This window comes from Ambystoma mexicanum, chromosome 3p (assembly GCF_040938575.1).
Source record: "Ambystoma mexicanum isolate Mex_15411 chromosome 3p, UKY_AmexF1_1, whole genome shotgun sequence".
Taxonomy (NCBI): domain Eukaryota; kingdom Metazoa; phylum Chordata; class Amphibia; order Caudata; family Ambystomatidae; genus Ambystoma; species Ambystoma mexicanum.
This window is the reverse complement of record NC_090925.1, coordinates 763,420,064-763,431,544: the sequence shown is the minus strand read 5'-3', so window position 1 is coordinate 763,431,544 and position 11,481 is coordinate 763,420,064. Positions and strand designations below refer to the sequence as shown.

Here is an 11,481-nt window from a genome sequence, read left to right as displayed (position 1 = left end):
TAGCTCACCACGGCATGGACGTTGCACCGTCACTATATGGTATAGGCTGTACCCACCAGCGCCAGCAGAGCGAGCCGGTGTCTACACACGGAGGGTTTCCTCTGTTTGAAAGCGTTGTATCTTCTGCCAAACCAGCCACACGTCTGTGACTTTTACCTTCACGGCTAATATATTCAGGAAAGTGTTTACTGTAAAAGCCTCTCACTGATTGGCTGACTGACAGACACACGGATTCACTCAATCTCCCAATATTCTTTAACTAAGGAACGTGGGGCCTGATGTACACCCTTCCCCAATAAAATATCGGAACCATTCAAACAAAAGAAGCGCATCTTTTTCCCATATGCTTTAATAGTGAACTTCATGTTTCTTTATACAGCCGGCACAACGCACAAGCGAGAAAAACTCCATTATCCACGCATGTTTCTTCGTTCAGAACTCCAGACACATAATGGCGGAAGGAGGAGAGAGGGGGGTTGGAATGTCTCAAAGGCACATTGGAAAGATTAAGGGAATCATTTAAGACCATGGAGTCAAGAAGGAAAATCAAACGTTGTCATGAAAATATTGTGAACTATCAATATCAAATTGAATAACATAACAAACAGTTTGTTTAGTTGGTTTACTGCTGTTTGGAGCAAGTGCCTAAAATAGGTTACAGCAGGACCCAGGGAGCCTCATCATTTACAGAAGCGTTTTTCAATGGGAAAAATCCCTTTGAAAAATGCATGATACATCTGGCCCACTGGCTCTTTTTCCTCGCAAAATGTGGTTTTGCTGCAACAGAAAGATCTGATGCTGACAGTAGTATTTTCCAGATGTTATCCTTATAAGATTTTATTTACATGTTCGAGTTTGATATTATTATTAAAGTTTCAAATGGGATGTATCAGAATTGCTCACATTTTTACTTTTAAGATTGACATACCAACCAGGTGGGGTGTGCCAGCAACTCGCTTGTTCCCATTTACATGGGGAAATGATATCACTGCAGCAAAGATGACGTCTCATTATGTCATTTCACTCCAGAGAGGGCTACCACACCCGACCCGTACTGATACCCCAGTACTGGCAACCATTTTATGGAGCCTGCATGGCCTGTAAAGGGGTTTCCACAAAATGGCTGCCTCTAAATAAATCAGTACGGGAAGCCATTTTGCAGCACCTTAAGTGGGAGGAAGTGATATCATGGCAGTACAATGAGACGGATAGGAAGGGCAATATGTGGTTGATATCCCCATATGGGAAGGTTATTGGTCTAGCCGTTGACGTTTTGAAGATGACCAAATGGATTATCTCCCAAATCCACTTTTAATTCAATGTATTTTGGGTTGATGGGGGGAAATACTGATGACAGTATGGTTTTTGACTTGGGGGCTGTGTGATGCAGAATAGGATATGTGTACATCTTTTATCCGAGGGGGTGTAGCGGATGATGCTGGTGCTCTGAAGGGATCGCGGAATCCAGGTTTTTCTTCTCAGTGTGGCTCGGTCTGATGACGCAGTGCATTTCAGTGTGTGCCTGCACTGCCTCCATAGCTTCAGGCGTCACCCTTTTTGTTGCAGAGGTCAGTGTTGCAGCATTCAACCACATATGGATACTTTTCCTTAATGGCATCGTCTTGCCACTTCTTACACTCTTCGTGCGAGGCACATCCTCGGGTGACAGAGTCTGTGCATGTGAGAGATGGAGAGAAAGGGGGGGTTTAGTTCTTCTCATGGGTTGGGTTTGTTCACTTTATCAAACATCTTCAGTTGTGGCCTAGACAACCAGCTGGCTCTCCCCTGGTCTAGCAGACGTTGCCCAGAATTCTCAGCATCTGCGAACCCCGATCACATTGACCCCCAAAACTCCCCTACAGCTGTTATGACCACACTACTACTGCACATATGCCCGAAACGATTGTCTTTTATTTTAATTTATTCATTGTGATTTCGTTGGCCAAAAAACCTTAAAACATTTCTTACAAAAATGTCCTAATATAACATATAGTAGTTATTCATAGATAAAAGTACAATTGATAACACAAATAATTATACATAATAAAAGTCTTCACCCAACATAGCACATATGCATTTGATTATTCGCACGAGAGCTAAAACACGCGACGTCTAGATTCCAGCCAAACCGACGTCCCCAAAAGATGTAATCATTGTATGGACAAAAATCAAAGGCAAATCCTTCCAGCCATCGGCATCTAACCAAATAAGTAGCCTCGCATTCCAACAAAAGGTGCTTCTAATTTTTAACTTTGGCAATAGATGTATGAAGACAACATTATCTGTCAGTACGTGGGAGGCCATGCCGAGCCCATGACGTGAAGTGTGCACAAGTCATTAAAAGAAAATCGCAGGAATAGCGTTTGTTACCTTGTCATTGGCAATGTAACTAGACAGAGTGGAAGTGTGTTAGTTTCCCTTATGGCATGTTTGTGATGATTGTATATCTTATATTTCCTAAGGGTGTCATGCTGGTTTGTCCAATCCCAAAGTGTCATTATTAGTTGTACCCTGTTGGGATTAGATAGCGGTCCCTCAGTCTTAGAATTGAATTCATCCAAGGAAGTCAGACACTCATTTTTCATTTTCCCAAGCTGTATTGATGTCCCTGCCAAATAGACTGCTTGCAAATCTTCAAAAAGGGTTTTTCTACGAGGATCCAGTATTTTACTTAGTAACTTGAGTTGATCAAACATGGTACTAAAGTTAAGAGATTGTACACCCAATCCAATACGAATTAAAGTGATTGGGATACAGGATGGATGTTTTGATGACCTGAAACACATAAGTCAATGTCACAATGCACTTAGCTTTATAGAGTTTAATAGGGGTAATATAGAAAAAGAACAATATTTTGTGTATATTTTCTGCATTTGAGATGAGATTGGCCTCAATTTACATCTTAGCCTGTCCTACAAATCTGTCCGCCTACGTTTGAATTCATCGTGTGTTTTAGGTTGGGAGTGTCTGTTCCCATGGATCACCTGACAAGACTTTCAGCAAATTTGGGAAGGTGATGGGTCATTACAGGGGCCCCCCAGAATGTCATATCCTTAGCCTTGCTCTGTTCATATCTCCAAAGGATAATTCTGCTCTGATAATCGTTACTCTATACTTTATACCACAGCCCCCCTAAATCTCTGAGGCAACCACTTCCCTTGGATGTACTTTGCCTCGGCCGCTGCATATTCATGGACTGTACGACATCGCTACCTTACTCTGTACATGCCCATATCCCTGTATCTTACCACTGCTGTGGAACTTTGCCTCCGCCCCTGAATATCCTCACACCTTAACATTGGCTGTGTATATAACAGTACCTTACAGTTCTGTGTGGCCCCCTCTGTACCTCTAGGACTGTAACACTGTAACTATGTATACTGTCTATTGTGCCTAAGGGCCTCATATAACCGGTTCGCCCTAGCTCCCTGATGCCTGAGGGCTTGTGTGTGCTATACAAATGGAAATAAATAATAAAGTACCTACACAGAGGGGACTGAGGGTTCTCAATTCTTTGGGCGCACCCTGCGAATGGTAGTGCACGGTCCCTTGCAATGAGCACCCAGGATCTGTCTGGGAGGCCCTGACTGAAATCTGCGTCCTGCTACTCCGCTCGCACGCCCTATGCCCTCTCTTGAATAACTCCCCTCATTTCAAACGACCTAGCTGGATTGAGATACCCCAGCCAGCTTCTAGAGCTCTCAGGTGGACACTGCCACCTACCTTTCTAAAGGGGTCTCCGCCCACCCTGGACCTATAGTAGGGGTATTATGCCATCAGTCCATCTCAGGCCATCTTGGGGCGCATTGAAACACAATTCACTTGCTGTGTAAGCGCCTTACAAATGCACAATAAATAAATAAGTTTGCTATGGGCCTGCAAGAGGTCCCGACCCTCCCTTTTGATTCACAGAACCCTGTAGTCGATGACATGCTTTAAACATATACAGATGATACAGAACATACTTTGGGACATCATTATGGCAGTTATATACATTTATACATACCAATCGTTGAATAGGTGGTTGTTGCACATGTGTCCTTGTATGTGCTGTCACACTGAACCGGCTTCACATTGTGATCATTGCCCTTGTAGCATTTGATAGCGGAGGCTGCATTTCAGAAATTAGAAGAGAAGAGTGTGAGACAGGGGGAGAGAGAAGCGGCCCGGACCACAATGTGTTAAACCCCAGAGACAGAGGTAACGGAATGATCCTGCCTGTGAGGCGATCATCTCGCTCACCCATCTACCACCCATCAGAGGGAACAATCCCGGGGAGTGACCGATTGCCCGTTCCCACTGCACCAACCCTTGGTCCAAGGGTTTCCTACTGGGAGTTATACTCCACTTTGTTTGGTAGGGTTTACATTGCCTGGGTTGTACGGCTGCATGCATTCAATTGGGGCTTTGTGTTCAGTATCTCACCGCAATAGATTGAGGCCAGCAGGACGAGGACAGTTGTGAGCTGCATTGTGAAGTCTGGAGACCGATTCTGAGGAAGACACAGAGGGTTAATAAGCGGGCAATGGAAGACCAATCAAGAGTTTCAGAAAGGCAGGTGAAAGAGCATGGAGAGTCAATGAGCGACCACAGAAGAGAGAACTGACACTCGTTGAGAGGGGATGGAATAGAGAACTGGTCCCAACTGGTCTAAAAGCAGCCTTCTGGGAAAGGAGGTTATCAGCTGTTCAAGGATATGGGAACATACCAAGGACAGGTGCAGGGGTGTTTAGGAAGGATGCACCAAGCACCACACCCGGAGTGAGAGTGCCATAACTATGCATGTTTGGTATAAGACTGGAATTAAAATGATGTACACCAGAACATGGGAGAAAGAGTTACACAATGTTTATAATACATTAAAGTGAATACTTTAATTAAAACATCCACATATGCCAAATGTACATCAAGGACAGCATTGGTTCAGAGGAGGGGCATCCTTTCCCTATTCCTCCTCCAGGTTCCAGGAGGTCTTACAAACATCTCAATTTAAAGTATAAGAAGAGTTAACAACAGGAGGGCTCCATCTGCTCTGACAAACAAGCAAACACAAGGCAAATGTCGTGCTAAGGAGACCTGGCCACTGAGGGCTTTCAGAATTCTGAGCTGGGGAAACATCTGAGCTGACAAACAAGCAAACACAAGGCAAATGTCGGGCTAAGGAGACCTGGCAACTGAGGGCTTTCAGAATTCTGAGCTGGGGAAACATCTGAGCTGACAAACAAGCAAACACAAGGCAAATGTCGGGCTAAGGAGACCTGGCAACTGAGGGCTTTCAGAATTCTGCGCTGGGGAAACATCTGAGCTGACAAACAAGCAAACACAAGGCACATGTCGGGCTAAGGAGACCTGGCGACTGGGGGCCTTCAGAACTCGGAGCTGGGGAAACATCTGAGCTGACAAACAAGCAAACACAAGGCAAATGTTGGCCTAAGGAGACCTGGCGACTGAGGGCTTTCAGAATTCTGAGCTGGGGAAAGTTCACGCTCACCTGAGCCCACTATCCCTTCAACACATTGCTTCTCTTTTCAAGTCCACAAAGTTTAATGAACATTTAAAGAAGACTATTTCTATGCATTCTTCTAATGTGACAAAACAGCTTTTGCTGCCCACATAATTGGTTCCACCTGCTCTTAGCACAGGCCTTTTCTGGCAGCAGTTTCAGATGGCTCGTGATGGCAAACCTCAGTATGATCCCCTTTCAGTACTGGGGACCCGCAGTACACTGCCTCTGTGTACCACCTGAATGCCACAGAGGACTACCCAGGCCCTGTGTCTCCCATGCGCCATGCATCTGGCCTCCACTTCCCCTTCAGGGTTTAAACCTTCTTTTGTAAAACAGCAGAAAGAAATCGCTATTGTTTACACATAATCTCCCTTCCTGTCAGGATAACTACACGAGACGGAATTAGACACAGTAGCCACACCAGGCAGGATTATGATACAATCACATCAAGTGGGATAATTGGTTATTTATAATGCGCTTAATACCCAGAGGTTTCTAAACGTGGACCCGGGGATCGAATCTGTGATGCTCCGCATTGTCTTGTTTCTAAGGAGAGCGCACTTGCCCCTGAGCTATCCTCCCAAAACGAAAAACAAATAGCATATCAGGCAGGATGTAAAACCATAACCACACCAGGCTGGTGTAGTAACAATGGCCAGGCCATCATGCATGACCCCCACACCCTCACTCATGCATGGACAGCTGCAGTTCAAGCACCCGAACAAACAAAAAACAGAGACAAGGTTGTTATTAGTCTGAGCTTCACTCACATGCGGAAATCACAGCATGTGCAGCACTGAAATGAAGGAGAGGCATGCAGGGGTGCATGTTTCCTTCATGCACATGACAGATGCAGCAGGGCACTCCTAGCATGCTTCCATCACACAGATCCAGTGGTCGAAGTGGGCGGGAGCGGTCAGAAGCGGTGCTCCTCTACTTCTTTTAATTGAATTTTACAGTTCCTATAATTTTATTTTACAAAGAAACCGTTCCGGAATGGTTTCATTTTAAAATAAAAGTGTGGGAGGAAGTTGAAACTTGCACTTCGGTGCACTGCACTGGACATTCTCTTAAATGGCAGGCACATGTGTTTTGGGGTTTGTATTGTGCATGGGAGGGGGCGTGGCGATGTTGGTTTGTGGGGAGCAGTGAAGGCCAGGAGGGAACATAGCTCCACTACTTCTTTTTGTACACTTCGATCACTGCACAGATAATTGGTTCAGCTGTGCGGCCACAGGACATACATGGAACACACACACACACACACCCACCCCGCCCGCCTCCCCACACCCCCCAGGTATAGCACTGCCAGAAGAATTCCACACGCTTCTCTCTCATCCACAGTGCCGGATTCAGAGAATAACAGAAGGGTGCATTGTGGGAGAATTGCCATCTGGTGGTATAACCGAAGCCTTTTTGATTTCTAATAAATAAAATGATATGATTAATTCTGTTGCTAATCAGACCCCCTTTCATACAGGCTTCATGCCAAAATTATAGTGCAAAATGTGCCTTGGCTAATGCAGTTTTCTGACACCCTCAGGAGCAGCCCTGCCATGGCACATGGCAGGTTCAAACGCTGCATGCACTTTGCTGACTGCTGCTGGAACACATCATTTCTGCAGGTGAAGGTGGCGTTTTACTCATAAGCACCTCCGTTTCCAAACTTGATAATTGCATGCCTTAGTCAGTTTGATGGCACGAAGATCTTTAAATATAAGCCATGTCTGGTTTTGGCATGCTGACTACTAAGAGAACACAATTATATAGCCACAGCAATTTGATATAATTGTGGCGTCAGCTCTGTGAGCAGGGCCCAGCGGTGGCAAGACTGATTTATATTGTGGTCTAATCTGAGTATCTCCTCAGCTACTATGCGGAACAATGGTCAGGTTGCTGCATATTTGATCCCCATGCAGGAAGGGAAACACCTTCCTTCAGCACACAGGAATCTGCCACAAGAGGAGGTTTCCGGGTACCTGGTGCGTCAAAGGTATTACTGACATAACAACGCCACGCTCACTCCAGGGTGCTGGCCTTAAGGACTCTCTAGCACTTCATGCACTCCCCACTACCCATTTCCTGCAGACAAGGCACAGTGGGTGTGATGCCAGAAGGCAAAGGGCAATTGTTACATTAGCCTGGATTGGACCCCTTAAATGAGGCTTGATTTGGACCAATCCCCTGTGACATTGTGCCTTTATAAGCAAGAGGCGCCCCCTCTTTCTTTAATTTATCTTTGGGTTATCACAGGAAGAAGATTTCATTGGACCTCTTTTGGGATTACAGCTTATTCCAAACTCCTCTTCCTTTGTTTATTTATTTATTTATTGTGCATTTGTAAGGCGCTCATACACCAAGTAGATTGTGTTTCAAAGCGCCCTTAGAGACTACAACTGATGTCATCGAAGGCAGATGCAAGTTCTACTCCCTAACTACCCCCAAGGAACATTCATGGGAAAACTGCTGTGTGGACAAAGCCTACTGTAACTGATGCACTAGTACCCTGAACCCTGTCCCTGGATGTGACTAAACCCCTTAAAGCCCCTCTTCAAGCCTCCCTGGTTTGGAAGTTCAGATGAAACGACTCATCTTGCGACTGAAGACAGTGGGCTTGCCAGCAGTCAAGCAACAGTTCTGGGCCTTGATTCTTGCACTGAATCATTTGTGAGCTACACTGGCCCGCACATCGCCTGCCTGCCACAAGCAGCTTCATGCCATGTATCATTGATGCTTGGACCGGAAACGTGTTGTGCCCAGTCGACCAAATCGCCAACCTGACACTGAACGAGCCCCACAGTAAGCTCCTAGAAGTCTGGCTCAATGATGTTGATCCCGCAAAGACCATAAACCAAAAGTACTGTGAATAGGCTCCGTCCTTCTGGGCCACATTTGGACCATAGTGACTTTCACGGTTCCTTCCCAAACTTTTTATACAGGTCTGTTGACATTGTCAAAACGTCTTGTGCCTCAACACCACTGTTGATCAACCCAGAGTGCCCTTTCACACCAAGTTCTGCATTTTGCAGGGATTGCCCAGCATAATAAGGAAGGTCAATCCCATCATTGCACATATATAGGGAATTACCCAAGTTGGAGATAATCAGCGAGGGATGACAAATGACTACGTGACACATATGTTCCCTGTTTATACTTAAGGCTGCAGGATTTATGGAATAACCTGTATGTGGCTGATGTCCATGAAGAGTTAACTAATTGCCACTCTTAATCACCTAATTGTGGCCAGTTACACATTTTGTCAGTCTTGTTTGTGGATGAAATTGTCATCTTTGATGCTACTCAAATTGGTCTGCAACACTCTCTTTAGGTTTAAATCAGTTTATTGCAAACCAACAATTTAAAAATTAAGTTGACCAAATCAGTGATTCTAATCACAAAGAGTAATAGGAAACAAATCTAAATTCAGGTGGGCTGTTGCCAAGACACCATTAAATATACTATCCCACTATGATTGGGATATCCTATTCATGATACGCCCCAGACCTGCAGACATCCAAATTATACTAAAATCAAAGTTAGCTCTGCTGTATGTCCAAATTACAAAGATAAAAGCCAAATATTGTAGATACTTATTTGTTCCCCTTATTAACTTCTATAAGGGCAAAGTATTACCAACCATAACTTACGGCTTAAAAGTATCAACACTGTTAAAATGGGAGGAACTAAACACTTTGCAGGGCTACTTGTGGATAAGAATTTTCAGACTTCCTAAATCTATACCTATAGTGCCGACACAGCACGAATTTGGTATTCCCCACTGAAGGTCGATTATTTGTTGAAATAAATTAAAATGATTTCTAAAAATCTTAGAGCCTCCGAAGAACTCGGTATACATCGATGTAAATTTGGCTATGTTAAGTAGACAATCTAAGACCGTAACGAATTTTATTGCAGACTGTGATGGGATCTTAGTAGAAATTGACTCGAGACATCAATTTCTAATTGACAATCCTCAGAAGGTAAAAGAAATGCTGCCACATAAGTGGGTGCAATCAACAAACCCAACTTTCAAGCTACACTCAATTTTTGTAATACGCTAAAATGTTGCCCCTTATTACATCTTGCTAAAATACCTCTGCAAGTTCCCTGATAAGAACTATTGCCATATTTATACAGGATTTCATTTAATTTATTGGGAACTTTCGAAAGCAAAGGTCGCTACAGAGGTCTGGATTAAAGCAATAGAATGTGCTTTCTTTGCCAAATCGCAGCTGAATTAGAGACACGTAAACACTTATCAAGCAGATGCGATTCAACGAGACTGTTAAGAAATTAGGTTTTAAAAAGTTGTGTGCACGACTCGTACTTTCAAAACTCTGGCTACGTTTGGAGTGAACTATCGGAGGGGAGACAGATGGCATTGATAACTGCATTAGAATGTTATAGCATTATGCATGGCCTGTTTTGAGAAAGAATTGCACTATGGATAAGCAATATAATTGTAATTTCCCTTTCAAATTTTGTAAATTATGATCTTTTTATTGTAAAGTAATTCTGTGTGTGTGAAAAGGTTTAGTGAACATAACATAATAAAATATTTATACATTTTTGGGGTATTTCCTTCTGTTTTTTTCTATATTTTGAAGGCAGTGTGTGTATCTGTGCTTATTGCCATTTTATTTAAGCTAGTTGCAACTAGTTTTTTTCCACAATTATCCAAATAAAGAAATGCATTAAGGCCATCACCCAGACATACAGTAAACAGTGGAGATGGGTTATTGGACATCAACTCCAGTTCTATTCTTATCTTATAAAAGGCTGCTGCTGTGACTGCTGCTGACCTGGGCTACATCTCCACAGCTGTTTAAACAGATTGCAGTGCGAAGCACCGTGGCTTTTTACACCCCTTATGCTGCCAGTCTGCAAAGAAGCAAGACTGACAGAATGGGGATCCAATCAGGGAGACCCTGCAAAAAAGGATGACTGACAGAATGGGGATCCAATCAGGGAGACCTTGCAAAGAAGCATGACTGAGAGAATGGGGATCCAATCAGGGAGACCCCGCAAAGAAGTATGACTGACAGAATGGGGATCCAGAATGGGGATCCAATCAGGGACACCCTGCAAAGAAGCATGACTGACAGAATGGGTATCCAATCAGGGAGACCCGTTTTCCCATTTATATCCGAATGAATTCCACCTGTATTGCTATGTGAACACTTGAAGAATCACAAAGCAAGCAGGGAGCCTTGCTACTAATCCGGTCTGTGAATCACCAGCAGAGAGGCCGTGATAAAGGAGACATCTGAATTATTCCACTAAAAAGAGAGGGAAGGAAACGAAAGCTGAAGAAAGAAAACGGAGCATGATTATGTCGAAGGAGAATAAGTGTGCGCCTCACCTTTTGCCCGTGCTCCTCTGGGGTGCGAGTCTGTGTCTGGGATGCTCCCTTGAGATCGCTGATGGAGTGGACGAAGGGACCCGCTTTTATTCAGTAGAACCCGGATCTTGAACGCAGAGTTTCAGCCCCTGACTCACACATGCTTGCAAACATCTCATGGAATAAATATTTTACTTGCTTAAACAAACCTGGGTGTCTCACATGCTCCATCACCCCGAGGCAGACACGCGGTGTGCTCTGCCACAGGATGTCACCCTTTGGTGAGCTTGCCAGACTTGCACAAGAGGGAACTGTTTTGATGGATTGCCAAAGAACACCTGCAGCCTGCACCTCAAGAGTGCCGACACCCCAAGTGCCTCGAAATTGAGACGGTAGCAACAACAATTGGAAGGCCCGGTCTACAGTTGTGTGATGCCATGTGACTGAGATTGTGGATTTGGCCTGTGCAGTAGGGAGACTACATGGTCATACATCCTAGGGTCGCCATATGCCTACCCGAGATCTTCCTTCTTACCAGTTGTTATCGCAGCTATTATACAATTTGGCTCAAGATTAGAACTCTCAGAATTCAATAATTTGAAAATGGCTACTGTGACAACTGCTCACACGAGCG

The 11,481-nt window shown here is 44.3% G+C and overlaps 1 protein-coding gene across 1 annotated transcript; it reads right to left on the bottom strand.

Moving 5' to 3' along the window:
* Positions 1 to 331: 331 nt before the first annotated feature.
* On the bottom strand, positions 332 to 10,973 carry LOC138580833 (ly6/PLAUR domain-containing protein 2-like). The gene is made up of 4 exons (XM_069651695.1): positions 10,869 to 10,973; positions 4,426 to 4,492; positions 4,007 to 4,111; positions 332 to 1,672 (listed from the first exon to the last, which is right to left on the bottom strand). The coding sequence occupies exons 2-4, from the start codon at positions 4,469 to 4,471 to the stop codon at positions 1,542 to 1,544; spliced, it is 282 nt and encodes a 93-aa protein (XP_069507796.1). The 5' UTR covers positions 4,472 to 4,492; positions 10,869 to 10,973; the 3' UTR covers positions 332 to 1,541.
* Positions 10,974 to 11,481: the final 508 nt, after the last annotated feature.